Source organism: Xenopus tropicalis, chromosome 5 (genome assembly GCF_000004195.4).
Source record: "Xenopus tropicalis strain Nigerian chromosome 5, UCB_Xtro_10.0, whole genome shotgun sequence".
NCBI lineage: Eukaryota > Metazoa > Chordata > Amphibia > Anura > Pipidae > Xenopus > Xenopus tropicalis.
In genome coordinates this window covers 42,599,530-42,617,427 of record NC_030681.2, presented here as the reverse complement: position 1 = coordinate 42,617,427, position 17,898 = coordinate 42,599,530, and the positions used below count along the sequence as shown (strand labels likewise).

General features: G+C 38.5%; 1 protein-coding gene across 8 annotated transcripts in view; it reads right to left on the bottom strand.

Annotated features, from left to right (window-relative positions):
* The window catches only part of map4k3 (mitogen-activated protein kinase kinase kinase kinase 3), a 136,164-nt gene that overhangs the window by 90,980 nt on the left and 27,286 nt on the right, over positions 1 to 17,898 (bottom strand). For all 8 annotated transcript variants that reach the window (XM_012962784.3, XM_012962785.3, XM_031901554.1 and 5 more), the window contains exon 2: positions 17,534 to 17,591. In XM_012962784.3, the coding sequence (XP_012818238.1) occupies positions 17,534 to 17,591 (58 nt within the window). The remainder of the gene's footprint in view (positions 1 to 17,533; positions 17,592 to 17,898) is intronic.

Genomic DNA, 17,898 nt, shown 5'->3' with positions numbered 1-17,898 from the left:
GTCAAACTGTCCAACCCAATGACTTACGGCAATGACATAGGGAGCTACTTGTAGCCAAGCTACTTGTCGCGGCTACAAAATATTTATAATTGTCTCTCAATGTGTTTTAGCAGTGACAATTCTTAGAACTGTCTATGGCAGGATATTTTCTGGTGTTCTGTAACCACAAGTAGCTAGCTACAAGTAGAACTATTAGTAGAGTTATTGACATTCAAACAACAGAATAACTGGGAGGAACCTTGAAGACCATGTGGCTTAATGCCTAATGTACAAACCCATGCAATCTCTGATGCTCTTGTCAGCAAAATTTGAAATGCTGGGGCAACCATTGGGTCTTTTAAATACAGAACAGAAACATTCTCTCTCGTTTCTCTTCAGCACTTGACACAATCTTTCATGTATCTGTATGCATTGTTACTTGCCACCTCTACTATCATTGTTTTGCAAGGGCTGCATGCACAAGTAGCACTATATATATATATATATTTACATTACACAAATTAATAACTAATTAAAATTAAAAATTTGCAGTACCAGCCCTGTCGGGTGTTTTTCCAGCTAGGCCAGTAAATACCAGCTGGGTGGCAACACTAGCTGTGTCAAATACACTACAAGCGAACAGACACAACAAATTGTGATGAGCACAGAGCATTTTGCATGTGAAACTAGGTCCCTAAGACCCACCCACCTCATGTGTGTATGCACTGGGCAGCAAGCCTGTATTTACACAGTATGTACCATACATGCAGCAAGGTTAAAGCAGTCATATTATTACAGGGCCTGCAAGGGCCTGTTACAGAATCTTGTGGATTTATTTATCATGACTGTAGCTGTCTCTCTGTGATAAGGTGTAGATGGTTTCTAGTAACCACATATAGGTTTTAAGTTTTGTCTGGCCACACAGTTAATCACGTGGCCACATGAACAAGTGGAAATAAGTAATTGTGAAGTTTCTGCTCTCCAAGAAACAGCAGTGCATACATAGAAATATTTTTTTTAAATCTATTGTACATTTTCTTTGATTAGGCAACATCTTATATTTGGATTTAGCATTCAGCACAGAATTTTTTGAATGCAGATAAATGCAAATTTCTCAATCTGAATGTGCACATCTCTGTATATTAGCCTACAGTGTGCCTTGCACATGGGTAGAGCTGTCTTTAGAATGTGAGGAATATTTTGGGGTGATATCCCATAATGACATAATAAAACAAATGCAGCAACATTTATAAGTAGGAAGAGTTAAAAAATCAGATAAGATTCTATAATTTCCTAAAACCCTAAGATCAATCAACTAGAATATTATTATCCAATATGGTTACAGAACACTACAGTATTTCCACCATAAGCTGTAACAGGGACAAACGAGTTTGGAAGTGATTAATGCCTGTAGCACTGGCCAAGGGGATAACATAACAGAGCCTGCTGGTACTTTATGTTCTACGTGCTATGCCAACGGCATGCTTCCTCTGGTACACCACTAAACTCTCATTGTAAGCATTGCACAAACTGACTAATGTTTCCCTAAAGCTAAATTCAACAAAATGAATGGGTTTCTGTAAAGAAAATGCACTGTTTCTAATAAACAACAAATTCTGTATATTTACGTGCATATTTTACGCATAAGAGGTAGAAATAACCTTGCCAAGCTCTATTCAGCAATGAGGAAAAGCAATAAGTCAGGATCTGTTCTATAGAATGTCTGACAACACTTAAGCTGGCCATACACGTGGCGATCTCACGATGTTTCGTACGACCGTCGGTCGCACGAAACATCGTCAGATCCGCCACACACCATTCAGGGCTGAATCGGCAGGTAAGGAGGTAGAAACAATAGGATTTCTACCTCCTTCTGCCGATTCAGCTCTGAAGGGAGAATTTTGGTCAGGCGCCTTCTATGGCGCCCGATCAAAATTTTCTAACTTGGCCGATCGGCGAGCCGACCGATTTCAGCAGCTTCCTGCGATATCGGTCGGCTCGCTGACATGCCATACACGCACCGAATATCGTACGAAACGAGGTTTCGTACGATAATATCGGTGCGTGTATGGCCACCTTTAGGCCCCTGTTGCATGTAGTTTTTCTATACCAGTGGGAAAACTCCAGCAGAAACTATGCCAATATCACCAGTTACTGCCCTATATGTTTAGTAACTGAGTGAATGGCAAAAGGGCAGATTTTTGGCCTAAAATTCACATCTGACTTAATCCTGCCTTGCGTGTACAGTGACAAGCAGATACCATTCATGTTACTGCACACAAGGGGAAGTAGCTGTGCGTGTTGGCTTTCTGCTTGCTGGAATTGCCAATATCTCCCTGTCTTTTAGCAAGAAGACTGGCAACTTTCTGTCACTGTGCAATGGGTACAAATGCCATTCCTGTACTGCTAGCAGACACAGGCCAGCATGAGGAGGTTTGGTATTTTAGTACACTGAGGACTTTGGCACACAGGGCGTTTACTCAGCCACTGCCCTCCAGCAGAAAACAGCAGCAGATAAAAGAGTTATCCACCTATCACTGCACTGGACACAAACACAAATGATTTAGCATCTAGCACCTAGGTCTTGCTTGGTGTCACTTGCCAGGTGCGCGTCAGCCTGGGCAGCTGCTATTTGCTACCTTTAGCAGGTGTGACAGGGTTGCATTGTCTGCCATTGTTATCCTCAAAAAGGCAGCAGGAACACACCACCCATATGCCACTATGAGTTATTAACAAGAAGGAGTGCACTCTTTAGGCATACACAGCACCTGCTCTGTTGCACATAAATCCTACATAAGCCGCTGACAGTAAATGGTGAATGAATGAGTTCATATGGTGCACTACAGTCAGAGAAGTCATTTCTTACTTTCTAAGGATGCACCCAATCCAGGATTTGTTTTGGGATTCAGCAAAGATTCTGCCTTTTTCAGCAGGATTGGGCCAAATCCATGGTTCTGGAAAAATTTAAATACTTAAAATCGTGTGACTTTTTCAACGCAGTTCTTTTAATCCCTTCAGTGTTTTCATTTGCATATGCAAATTCGGATTCAGTTCAGTATTTGCCCAAATCTTTCACAAAGGATTCAGGGTTTTTCCCGAACCCCAAAATAATGGATTTGGTGCATCCCTAAAGGGAAGTTTCACTTTCATTTTCTGTCTCTTTCTGTAAGGAGCAGAAGTTTTCTTCCACCCATAACTCCATAACTGGTTTATGTACCAGTAAGATAGGAAATACTTTATATATGGAACCCATAGAACCTGATATGGAAGAATTTCTTGACACATGTGTTTATGCATGGTTCCAGTCTACCTGCCAAACCAATAAATGACTTAAAGGAGAATGCAAGTCAAAATTTAAAAAGCATACTGCCCAATAGTCCTCCTATTGTAAAAACGCCACACCTTTGGCTCACCTAATCAAATATTTACTCAGTCACACTTACTTCACATTTTCTAGAACAGGCAGCCATCTCTAAAAAGGTATTCTCCCTTCCATTCCATTCCCTCCCCCCCTCCCCTCTGGCAGATCCGCTTCAGATTGGCTGGTGGGCATGTGTAGCTCAGAACAGGAGACAGGATCAAGTTACACACATGCTCAGAGAATAGGAAGGCTGCCGCTGGACCCTCCAGGAAGGGGAGAGAGATTTCAGTGATGTCACTGTAGGCTTCACACTGCTGTAGGCTGCCAGCACCATATCTCAGAGAAGCAAGCAGGGATCTGGGAATTTAGATATGCAGTAAATACTTAAAAAGAATGCCTTTAGACTTACTTTTAATTTATATTAAAGGACCAATAACACAATTTTTTTACATGAAACCTATGCCTTCTACACACTTTTATTAGCATATTTAAAATACATAAATGTTAATAGCATAAGTAGATTTTAAATTAGGACCATTACCAGGTATTCTCAGGGCTCAGGCTGCAGCACTTCGTTTGACACACTTCCGGGCAGCTTCCCCCTCTACCCCCTCCCTCTCCCAGTACAATGTCAGCAGTGCGCTCCACTCACACAGAAGAACAAACAGAGCAGGAGATAAGAGGGCCTCTGTCTCCCAACCCTTTCCCTAACCAGTACAAAAAAAAATCTATAAATAACTTTTAAAGCAGTCTCCTCACGCTGGAAAATGCAGGAAACTAACTTCCGGTTTTAACAGGAAGTCGCCACATCGCCTTTTCAGCTGTGCCCTATACATCCAAGGTAATGATTTTTATTCAATAACCACTTATCATATTTAAATTTTGGTCTGTTATATATGTTAGCTAAAGTTTATAAAATGTATATTTGAAATGTAAAAAAATTGTGTTACTTTTCCTTTAACCTTTCATTGTCCTTTAAGAGGATCTCACATGGAAATTTCCAGTGCTCTTTGGCCGAGTGCTCTGAAACGACTGTGGCTACTGTTAATAGAAACCTTCATCACAGGGGGTTTCAGCACAGAACTCATAAAAAGGGCCACTATCAATAGTCAATGTTTTATTAAGCTGGTCACACATTGAAAGATACACTCATTTGGGGAGGTCAACAAATAAGCTGAATTTCCCCAATATGCCCACTTTGCCAATACAATATGTGCCCCAAGGGGATTTCTGTAAGACATCAGGTGGGCAGGCCCCACAAGTGAGCCCCGCACATGGGCAGATAAGATGCCGTGTCAGTCTAAAGGGGCCAAATCAACAGCTAAAATCTGCCCAAGTATTATCCATGAATGGCCAACCCCTTTCTGTAATAGTTGAGTCATTATCATATACAAAGGGCTTAGACTTACTTTTTCGTGGGATTCCAAGTCTATTGCAGATGGTTAGATGATCCAATCACTGATATTGGCAACATCACAAATGTTTATACCTACACTGTATATATGTGACAAGAAACATCCAAGTAGAAGTAGCCTATAGGACTAAAGGTGGCCATACACTGTAAGATCTGCCAGCGGATCAGGGGCCGCATTAACGAGCCGATGCAGTCCCCGATCCGACGGAAAAATTAAACCTGCCTGATCAAGATCTGGCCAATTTGAGGCCAGATGGCAGTCGGGGTGGCCCACCTGTGGTGCCCATACATGGGCAGATAAGCTGCCTAATCGGTCAAAATATCAGCAGCTGAAATCGGCCCGTGTAGGGCACATGGAACATATAAAATGGTACAGTTCTCTCATGTATTTGCCAACAGATGAACTCAGATATACACCATGCAGCAACATGGTCTATACCTTACAGCAACCACACTTGCACAGAGGAGTTAATTACTAACACTGGGAGGCAGAAGCTGGCATCATGGGTGATGATGTTATCATGAGCTAGAAATAGTAACATATGCAAGTTACATGTCCCTGTAGGTGCCTGGCTGAGATACAAGGAGAGAGCTGGCGATGGGTAACTGACTGCTCTCCCCAGTTAAAACTTTTAATTACAGTTCTAAACAGCTCTTAGTTATTCCATGATTAAAACTGGATTAAGCATGTACCCACATTACATTGCACACAGGCTGCCATAGTTTGGTATATGACAGGTACATTAATGAAATGGAGCGTTACACCAATTAATTGCATGCATTATTGCAAGGTTCACTTTCTCAATAAGAGATGAGCACATAATAATTTTCACGTTGTTACAGAACAGTAACACTGTAACTCTCCCACTTTCCATCACTCATAAAGATATTAAAATACACACAGAAATGAAGTCAAGATGTGTAGCACTGTTTCAGCTAAGCCTCTGGTTGCCAGTAGGAGCTACAAATTATAATTTAAGAAGATCAGGGTGTCTGCCAGAGATACTGATATATTTACTATGAAATGGTCTTTAAAAACAAATGGGTTGTTGTTATTATTATCCTTATTTATATAGCACCAAAATATTCTAAAACACTTTACCAACATTATACTACAGATATTAGTGAACAGATGAGTGAGCGCTGACACGGCTGGGTGTTCATTCATGGTTGCATGAGTGTGCAACGTTCCCTTTTTAAGGCATAGTACCATAAACTTACATACTTTTTTTTGGAACAATAATTAATTAAAGCAAAAATACAGAAAAAGATGAGACTTAACATTATTATGCTAAATAATTAACAAAATGATATCATCATTGCAGTATGTTAATTTAGTATATTATTATTACTGGATAAGGGCCTTTAGAATGTATTTTCTACTGAGTGGATTGCATATCATGTGTACTTTATCATAGAATTTGACCTTCAGAAACAATTACATTTCTCTGCCTGCTAAAATCACTGTGCCCACAATTCCCAAGGATTTGTTCTACTGCCTAGCAACACAGTAATGTGGCCCTGAAACAGCCAACAGGCTTCATATAATAAGGTGCTTACTTACCCAATACCTATTTGCTTGCCAGGAGTGATAAAATGGGGTTTCTAGCCCTTTTTATCAAGGGCCCACATAAAGTCTAGGACTCTGCAACCAAAGAATCAGTTTACAATTAACTAGATGCCATATTTTAATGTCTATTGTCTATTCCAGCAGAATTAAGGATAACAGCCTTAGAGGCCTAGATATGAGGATTTTCCAAATGAGGTTTCAGAATTAAGGGTTTCTTGCCAGATTTTAAGACTAACATGCTTGTGCATAATGAAAAAAACTCTTTGGGAACTGCCCAAAGCAGCAACTGGGACATGAAAGGCTGAAATTTGGGGAAAATGTATTTGTGCTGCCCTGTTCTACTCTGAAACTGTGAGGACAATTATGTGTTAATGTACATACAACTATGCTATGAGAAATAACTTGAGACAAAGTTAGACCTCTGGCTCTGGAAGTGTCAAACATTACATTTTCTCGACCATTGGGAAAAGGCCAATCAATCAAACATCAATCCTATATGCATCTGTGGAGTGTCAACTGTGGCAGAGCCCCAACTGCCAACCAAAGCTGGCATTGGAATGCTGGAAGGCATACATGGAGAGCAACTGCAGAGCCACAGGCTGATGATCACTACATTATTAAACTAAACTCAAAAATCAACTTTATTGCTTAGAAAATGTTCCTACAAAATATGAGAAGGCGCTACTTAGATCCTACACAGAGTGACAGCCTTTACCTATTCAGAAGGAAATCTACATTGATTAGGAACTTAATGCTGCCTAGCAAAGAAAAACAATCAATAAGGTAAACATGACTGGAGTAACAATGTGAATTGCAATTAGGCAGTGCAGATGTCTATAAGCAGAACTGCAAGTATGATGCTATTGCAATACAGAGCCAAGATACACTGTTATACAGGCTTATGCTTCGGTCAGGCACTTGTTTGATAGATCCCTACTGTACTTCGTAATCATGCTGCCTTGCTAAAATTTGTAATTGGAATGCTTTGCCAGCCCTAAAAGACCTCACATTTCTGCTACATCATAGCCCCGGATATGGAGTGATGCTGCCCAGCAGCACAGACTGGGCAGTGGACAAACAATCAGAATTTAATAAACAGGGGCACCATAACCAAAGTATGTAGTGGGGAAAGCATATGAGTAGATTGAACAGGTAGGATAAACACACTATAGGCTTTTTACACATACTTGAATTAAAGGGAAATTATACCCCCTACCCTTATTGATATGAGCCCATTCAGTTCAAAAAGTGCATAAACACCACTGGAACTTCCAGAAATAAATACATATTTATTTAACACAGACATAAGTGATTCTGCAAATTTAAACTATGATAGTGTGCATGCTGGGAACAGTTCCCCACCCTCCTTAGGTTCTCAGTGTAATAAAACCCTCCCTCACCTTCTTCCAATGCAAAGTGTTGGACTCTGGGATTGGATTTTGATATGCCTTTTTAATGCGTATGGATGTGTTTATAAAAAAAAATGTATTTGGGTCTCATGTTTAATTTGAGAAGGACTTTTGTTATACAGCTTTTTATGTCTGGGTGACAGGTAGCCTTTAAGTAGAAACATATCTGTGCATCCTTGTATGTGTAACTATATGCTGTATGTGTTAAAGGAAATGTAACACTAGTAAAAAAGCTATTCGATTGATCGAGCCTAGCCTGACTCCTTCCTATACAGAAAGAAGGCTAGGCTCGATCAATTGATCGTCGCATAGTGGTTGCTGCTCCTTCCTTCGCCGTATTTCAATTGACAGGACTAAAGGACTTTTGAGACATGGACTTTTTATTTATGCATTATTGTCATGTACATTAAATGTATATAAATACAGGCTAATAGTAGAAAATAGTAGAAAAGCTAATTAGCTCTTCTACTATTGGTCACTCCATGGAGAGGGATTCGTTTTCAATTGCTAATAAAAAAACATTGGCGTCCATGATAAAGGGCACTTGATGGCCCAAAACATATTGCATATGGCACTAACAGCTATTGGAGTGTGGGACTGAACCACAGAGCCCAGAGTAAACCCTTGCAGACACATGGGGAGAAAATAACATCTTCCACTCTCTAACAGTTTTCTTCAGTTGAAGCATGGCAGCCTGCACACCCACTGATAAATTATTAAATAATTAGGGTTTAAAAAGCTCTCTCTCTCTGTAGAGCGACATATGACTCTATATTTTCACATGTACAGGAATTAAAGTGAAAGCATATTGATGTGGATAATTCCGTTTGTCTTTCGCTTAATTGCATGAAAAATTTCTGACAAACGTGTATCCTGTGCTTAGGACTAATAGCAAATTTCTAGCGTATGAGGGCTCGTGAGAAGTGACACTGGAATTTTGTAACCCGGGTAATGACCCATAACTTCATCAGTCTTACTGGGTGTTACATGGGCAATAACACTAATCGCATTACTAATCTAAAGTGCCTAAAAAAACCTGCATGCGAGCCAGCTCACTCACGTAATCACGCAAAAATGCACAAGGAGGAAGTTTCACAGGGGTCACAACATATTCTGTGTGCCCTTACCCTTAATCAGTTAGTTCTTTTACTAAGGATGGAGGTGGAGATGGATGGAGGACCCTTATAATTCAAATAAATTAAAGGGGTTCATTACAAGAGCCCCTGATTTTTCAAGGGATCTTTAAACCATTTCTCACATGTTCTCTAAACTTGTACTGGATAGGTTTTGGTAATGTGTAATGTGTAGTATGGACAGGTTGGTTTAACAGTATCCACTGTATTATCTTTGTGATTAATACAATCTGTGTACATTCCTTTAAATGGATTTTTGGAATGTTAGACTATAACTTTAAGTCACTTAAATCTACCCCATCTTAAAACTCTCTACTATACCCCTGTATTAGGAGAGAGGAGTATGAATAGCTTGGGTGAATATTGTACTACAATGTGCTTGTACAGTTTAAAGCCACTGCTTGGCTCCAGTCCTGGTTTTCATTAGTTTAGTATACCTTGAAACAGTAAGAAAAATTGGAGATCTGTTGCCAAATGTTTATAGTTATTTTGAAAAGCTGGCTGTGTTTAGCGATAACAGTAAAATGAAGCAAATAACAGATATAGATGTATTAGGTACAATGTTCCTTCTCGCTATATGTGCAAAAAAAAATTATTTTTTTTTACACACATTTAAAATTTTTGTTCGCATTTTCAAAATCTGTGCTCAGGTAAGAATAAATGCTAAATTTTGTGTGCATCACAATTTGCTGTGCGCACAGCTTTCATTTTTGTTATATGGCTGCTTTTCACGTAAGTGACCCTTAAAACATGTAAGGTTTTTTAATTAAATTTTAAGACTAATGTCCCACGGAGCGAGTTAGTCGCTGTGGTAGCACAGATCTATCGTGGGCAACTAACCTCTCCGAAATGCCTTTTCACCAGCAACAACAGGAGTCGACAGTGGAAAAGTTTACGCATCGCTTCAACACTGCCTGCAGGAGGAAACTTCACACGACTTCGGAAAGCCAAAGCGATATGTAGGCCTCTCCACTGGCAACTCCTATTGTTGCCGGTAGAAAGGCATTTCGGAGTAGTATCAGAGATCTATTGTGGGTGACTAACTCGCTTTGTGGGCCATTAGCCTCACTGTCCAAAACTTGGTAGAGTACCAAAAATAAGTAAAGGTATCTGACCCCTTATCCAGAATCCCATTATTCAGAAAGTTCCGAATTAAGGAAAGGCCATCTCCCATAGACTCCATTATAATCAAATAATTCACATTTTTAAAAATGATTTCCTTTTTCTCTGTTATAATAAAACAGTACCTTTTACTTTATCCCAACTAAGATATAATTAATCCTTACTGGAGCCAAAATAATCCTAGTGGGTTTAATTACTGTTTAAATATTTTTTTTTTTTTAGCAAACTTAAGGTAGGAGATCCAAATTACAGAATGACCCCTTATCCGGAAACCCCCAGGTCCCAAGCATTCTGGATAACGGGTCCCATACCTGTACAAACAAATCCAGAAAACTTGCTTTACAGCTAAACTACTTTCTGGTGTCTCTATATCAGTGGTTCTCAACCTGTGGGTCGGGACCCTTTTGGGGGGCCTAAGACCATCAGAAAACACATATTTCCAATGATCTTAGGAATAATTTTATGGTTGGGGGTCACCACAACATAAGGAACTGTATTTAAGGGTCGCGGCATTAGGAAGGTTGAGAACCACTATTTGGTTTCGCTCAGAAAGAGGATGTTTTAGTAACAGAAACAGCATCACACGCACTGAAACAGTGGGCTCATTTCCTCTTATGCAATAAAGGTTTCTGAGACATTTGCACAAACACATTCATCTTTCCCAAGAACATGCCTGCTTTCCTAGCGCAATGTGCTATTTTAGAAATGCACATTGCATCCCATATGTATAAAATCTAAGAATCAGAAATGGATCTTTAGGTACATATTTGGGGCTTGTTATCCAAAATGCTCGGGATCTGATATATTCTGGATAAGGTATCTTTCTGTAATTTGGATGTCTTAAGTCTACTAAAAAATTATTTAAATTTGAATTAAAACCAATAGGATTGTTTTACCGCCAATAAGGGGTAATTATATCTTGGTTGGGACCAAGTACAAGGTACTGTTTTATTATTACAAAGGAAATAATTAAAAAAAATTAATGAATTAAATAAATTATTATTTTAAAATGGACTCTATGGGAGATGGCCTTTCCATAACTTGGCTAACAGATCCCATACCTGTATATTATTTCTTAAAATGGATACAGTACAATGCTCTGGTAGCTAATTAAAACAATAGGCCTGCCTTTCCCGGGTGTTTGGTTTTACAGATGATAATACAGATAAAATATATTGAAAAAATATGTTTCTAAATGATCTGTTTCTGTGCAACTATCTCCATATATTCTGTGTTTTCAGGCACATATTTTTTTTTTTTCAGGCAAAAGTGCTTGCACTACCTTTAACAAGCAGAAAACACAAATTTTCCTTTTCTTTTCTTAAGTATTTTCTGTTTTGCTAAATCACAGCAATTACCCTTCCAGATAAATTAACCCCAATATCATAATGTAGCAGGAACAAAGAATTCCCACATCACCTAAAATGCCACATGGAGAAATGAGTATAATGGCCTGCTGGAGAGTAAAGGAGCATAATATCTCAGCTTCTGTAGGCAGCTCTTCAAACCACATTGGGGAGCAGCAGGGTACCATACAGACCAGCCTAATAATGTTTAAAATAAAAAAGCCTGTGTGAGACCAGCCACAGACACACAAAGATGCTTTTCAGCAGATGTTTGCATGGCAACAAGGCTGTCGACGGTCACCATGGAGACAAAGCATCTCTTAGTTAAATACTGTCCTCTGTGCTTAGATCCTTCTGGAAAACAGAAATCTTTATCCTTTTTCAACTCTCCAACATTGTGTCATCCCTGTTTAATTAACAGTGTCCTCACACCTACTGAAATAATCCTCCTACAGACATTGCTGCTTCAGAAGCAGTAATTTAACTATGTATTTTACTAATAATAATAATAAAAATAATAATACAAAATGCAAAGTTTCCATCTGTGGGCCGCTGATAATTCAGTCAGTGCATCCAGCTGTCTCCCTATGTTTATCAAATTATGCCATAAATGGAAAATTAGAAGGTGCAGTTAAAGATGTACAGTCTGAAGGGGTATTTTGCTGTAATTGCCACTCGGAGGAGGTGGGGGGGTTGTAATAACCAGGACATAAAAAGGGGCAAAGTCTGTGGCAAATCTAGTAGCCCACAGCAACTGCGCAACAGGTAGCAGCCACTAGTCACCAGTTTAAGAACAATCAGATAGGAGTTAGAAGGCCTAAGGCTAATGTCCCATGGGGACAAGTGGCTTGTCTTTTCCTAACAATCGATTACTAGAGATTTCAACAACGGAGCGATTCTATTTCCCACAAATCCAGGTATCATGTTCCCTGCCCACAATTAGAAATTACATTCAGTAAGGGTCTCATAGCGATTCGGAGCAATAATCGATTTGAAGTAGTATCGTCTGTTTATTTACTGGCGATTTATATTCTTCTCTATGGTATGGCAAAACGAGCAACATATTGCTAGAACTCGCTTTTTAGAAATTGCAGCTGAATATGTAGCATAATCAGTACTACACAATCTGTTTTTCCCCCTTCTCTTTAAAACTATGTCAACCAAGCAAAATAAATTTTGCTCTCTAATGTGCTTAAATCATAAAAGCAAACTAACTGCTGGGCAGTATGCTGGTGTAAAGACTAACACTGCTGCCTTGCATCGCTGAGGTCCAACGTACAGTAGGACGCCAGAGCAAGGAGTATATATGTGTTCCCCTTGCTTGCGTATGTTTTCTCCAGACTCTTCACTTTCCTTCAAACTCCAAAAACATACAGGCAACCCTATTGTGTGTGTGATAGGGACCATAGATTGTAAGCTTCACTGGGTAAATGACTAATGTGAATGGTGAATAATCTCTGTAAATTGCTGCTTAATATGTTGGTGCCATTACGATAAAGAAGAGGAAGAATATTTGTTATGGGCCACAGAACCAAGGCAAATACAAGTCTCTAACAAAAGGTTTCCACTAAAAACATATAAAGCAGCAATATTAGCACAACTGGATAGTATAATCTCTAGTAGCCTGCACATAAATGTACTCAGTAACAGCATCCATAATGATGACATCAATCCTGGAGGCCCTCACCAACAAAGACACAAATCTGTACCTGCAGTACTAATCAAGAGCATATTATTGGTCCCCAAAGCATCCTTTTAGCAATTACAGCTCCCACTGGAGTCTGACCTCATCCTTCTTACAAGGTCCAATTTTCCTCTCTGAAGTCAGCCACAGGATATATTTTTACACCTAGAGCTATAAATCTTTTACTAAAAAGAACATATTTTAGAGAGCAACATTCATACTCTTTGTAAGTAGAATCATCAAGTAGTTGTTTGTAGTTGTTTTAAGAGATGCTGCTTTTCTTAGACACAGTATAACAAACCAGGCCCATGTGTAGGACAGTGAAACAGTGCTAAGAAAGTTATAGGCCCAATTAGCAGCAAGCAAACAAGGAAAGCATATATATAATTGGTTGCCATGAGTTTATGCCCCACTATGTTTAACAAAGATTGTTGTTCGCTAGTACTGCTTATAACACCATATATTTAATACTTCAGGACAGCTTTCCGACGCTATAAATAAGCAACCTTTGAGAAGATTATCAGAAATGTTATAAAAAATAATAACTTTAGCAAAGATTCAAAGTTTGAAAAGACAAATCTACCCATTCTGAATTCGTCTGCTTGTTTTTTGGTGCTGTGTTATAAGAAATTAGATTTGTACTGCTGTGTTTTTTTCCTGCAAATAAGGAATGTCTATTACTATAAATATTTGGTACTGACTAACTTAGGGGATATGGAGCTTTCTACATCAGTTGTATTTTCAATCATGTAGAATTAAATCTTTCTCTGACATTTCTCTATATAATTTCCAATTTTGTAGGTATCACAAGTTATATATCTTATTATATAAATTATATTTTACAAAAATTAAAACAGATTTGCCTATGTAAACTAAACATTACTCAAAAAAACCTTAGCAGTCCATATCAATGTTTGTGAAAAACCTGCAGTGAAAGGATTAATCTTTCAGTCTCTTCAAACCATGTCAATGACAAATCGCCCAATCGTGTGTCATTGCCTTAAAGGTGGAGAAGTTGCAAAACTCAAAAAGTAAACCACTGGGTGAGCCCACAGACAGGACCAGGATGCTCATTACGTACAGGAAGGCTCAGTCACTGGTCCTTTTAAAACTGTATGGTTATTATCTGACTTGCAGGTGCATAGCCCTAAAGGCAGGGTGCTAGAGAATGTGAATCACAACAAAGCTGTGGACAAATTTTAATAATTCAAATTCAGAATTACAGAAAAAAAAATTACAATATGATTTTACTCATAATAGTTTTATTTATCAACAGAAGACAGTGGCAGAAGAAGATTAGTGTTGGCATACGTAAGAAATATGTAGCATCAGACAATGGACAGTCATTAGAGCGAGAAAATAAGCCTTGCTGGAATGAAACACGTATTTACAGTTACTAAAAAGCTTCAGGTCACAGAGACATCATAAATAAGCTATTTATGGCAAGGCTAATAATTATAAGTAACCTTTCCACCAATGAAAGAGAGAAACATTATAAACAGGACATAGTTTAAGTGCTTATTATGAATCAACTTTTTAGTAAGAAGCATTTGGGGACTCTCAAACAATGTAAGACTGTGGCATGAAATTCTATTGTTTCAGAGCAAACATCTGCAGAGCACATCTGCCAAAGAGGGAATATTTCTGCAAATGTATATTTACTGCGCTGAGCCCAAACATGCAAGGGGCCTTGTAAGAGACATAAAGAGAGATATCACGTGTTTGATAGAAAACAATTCAATATTGTTTCTCTGCCACCTGCGTCCCAGCCAGCAACTCATTAAATCTTGGCATCAGCATTATAATGATTTCTAGTGCACAAAAGACAAAAGGGAAACCACTCATGTACAGAACCAAAAAAAAGTCTATTTAAAAAATTATATTTAACTAGAATATAAACACATAAATCAAACACCTCTATCCCATTTTGATAAACTTAAAGATTGGAGGGCTACTAAAGACTTTATAAATCAGTGGACTGCCCAGACAGAAGTAGATTAAGTGCAAAACTTGGCCCAGAGACAGAAGAAAGATTAAAAAGTCTAAATGCTCTACAATGTTTTCTTATGGTTGCATTTAGCTGGCATGTCACTAGGGACACTTGCCAGGTAATGTTGCAAAAACGCATTTCTTGAGACAAAGGTCACATCCAGATGTACAGGGCTGCCCAAACCAGAGCTATTGATGTGAGGGAGGACCATACAGAATTGGGGCAAACTGCTTTGATTTTTTCACTTTTCTCTGATGAGGCTGAGGTCTCTGGTGAGGTCGCCAAGAGAGCGGACCTTCTCCCGATATTCCCACCTATGGGTGGGTGATATTGGGCTTATAAGCTAATATAATGAAATATAAATATATAAATTGCAAAAGCCCTCAAAAGACCACTGAGCAATTTTACATTAGTTAGATCAGTGTATAGGTCCCCTTCCATTCTGTTGGTGGTACCAGCCCATTCTCGCATACAAATCATTTTGCAAAACTCTACTACAAATATTTTTAAACTCAGTGTTAGTATGCAAATGCTTTTATATCACCCTTTTGTATTACATGCCTGTTTGCATATGAACGTTTTCCGATTACATGCAATGAAATTTGTGCCCTCTAACAATTTTGTTGTACATCTGCCTGTGCTCATAATTCACTGTAATGGGCTAGCCAGAGGGAAAGCATTTCAAAATCGAGCATTTCCGTGCTAGGAGATTTGTAAGAGGAAATTTAATCCTCAGGGTCATATCCTGCAACAACATTCCATTCAAAGGAGCATGCATACACTAATATTTGTAGGTAGTGTGCAAGATTCCATCAGACTTCTGTAGCTTTGTTCCATTATTTTTAATCATATTACTTAAAACACACTTGGGTTGGATAAAACCAAGTAAAGAAATATTTAAATACATATGATGGTTCCATAACGTGACCCATTTCATGCATTTTCAATTCACTTCCTGGACTCAGTGTTCAGAAAAGCATTCATTTTTTAAATGGGTAATATGCACCAAATTGTTTAGATCCACTTTAATAATAATTGTTTGTATCTTAATTCACGTTATATATTTTTTCAAATATCACCTTTCATATCTGTGACACAGACCTTGTATTGTTAGCTAGGAAAAATTGTGGAGATAAAAATCCTTGTGATATAAAACCCACCAATGCCAAACGATGTCCATGTACTATGGTGACAACGTACCATATGTTTCATGGTTCTGTGTATCAGAAGATGAGGAAGTAAAGAAGCGCTTCAGCTCCTTTTAACTTCCTGTTTTTGCGATAATTGGAGATTATCTGACAACTGGAAAAGAAATGAGGTTGTACCACATTTGCCCATCATAAGACACCTGCCCTTTTGACACGTGGATCAATTGGATATGAAGGAGCTGTCGGTCAGTGTACATACACCTTTACATGGGGCACTGCTAATAATTACAACATATACAGAGGATTTCAGCCCCTGTCTGATAGCCCTTACATTCACAATTCAGCTTTAAGATCTGTCCCAAAACGCCCAGAGCAAGGCAATTTAAAACCAATTCAGTATCACTAACCCTACATATTTATATTGAAATCAATGTAACTGGCCTATCATTATGCTTCATCCATCCAAATCCAATTTGTGACTAGAGCACCGACAATGTACAGTTATTGAGTAACTTCAAGTCCAATTCTTGTATTCATATTGCATCTCATTCTTTGGTCTGCTGAATTATTACATCAAAATCTATTTGGTGCCATCATATTGTACTCCAGCTATGCCCAAACTTTACAGATATGTGGTCATTGCATTACGGTGTACTACTTCAAGTGTTACACTGCCACAAAAACAAACAGCAATATGTGTTTTCATTAAGTGGAATGCATTAAAGAACACCAATTTCTAAAGTTTCTTTAAATTTTAATAATAGCAAAATACCCATAGAAATGGGAATTAAACTACAATATATGTGGATTATGCACAAATTGGCAACTGCTAAAAAGATAAAAAAACAGAATTAGTCTTAATTGGTCCCTCTTCTTGACCCCCCATATACACTATGGGGCCCATTCATGAAAGCACGAATTTTCGTTGGTAACAACGATAATTTCTGATGTGCGAAAAATGCGCAAACATTCTTTTCTTGGTCGTACGAAAATATTGTGGTTACGATCCGAAAGTCACAAAATTTTCAGATCCAAACGATCGTAAACAGTGCAGAACCATTCTGGCTTTGAAACTTCAATGTATGATTTTGGAAGCCTTCCATAAGACTCAATGGCACTCTACAGATCCAACCTACTTGAATGAATTAAAAAATGGTCATAGTCTTTGTGAAAAATACGACTTTTATGTGGAAGTTAACGCAAACTGCAAAAAAGTTGAGTAATTTTAACGATATTATCGTAGTCATTACGGAAAGTTCTATAAAATAGAAAAAATTTTTTTTTTCTGAAAAAAAATCATGCTTTCATGAATGGGCACCATTGTCTGTTTTCCTAACCGGCTTCCAAGCAATAAATCAAAACCAAAAAAAAACTTACCTGGTTCCAGTTTGATAACTTTAATTGCCGCCAGCTCCCCGGTGTTAACATTTCGGGCCTGTAAAATTCCATTAAAAAAAACAATGTATTATTTTTTTAGTATTGTAATGGTTACACAGATGTACAAAAAATGCAATGTCTTCCTTGTGTTACAACCAAAAGTTTGTTTCAGTTACCAGAAGGAGACTAAACAAAGGAATTGTAAAAATCAATTCATTACGTAATTCTCCCCTTCTAAAGGTGGCCATACACCGGCAGATCCGCTCGCTTGGCGATGTCGCCAAGCGAGCGGATCTTCACCCGATATTCCCACCTACGGGTGGCGATATCGGGGAGGCATGACGGTGAATTCGATCGTTTGGCCC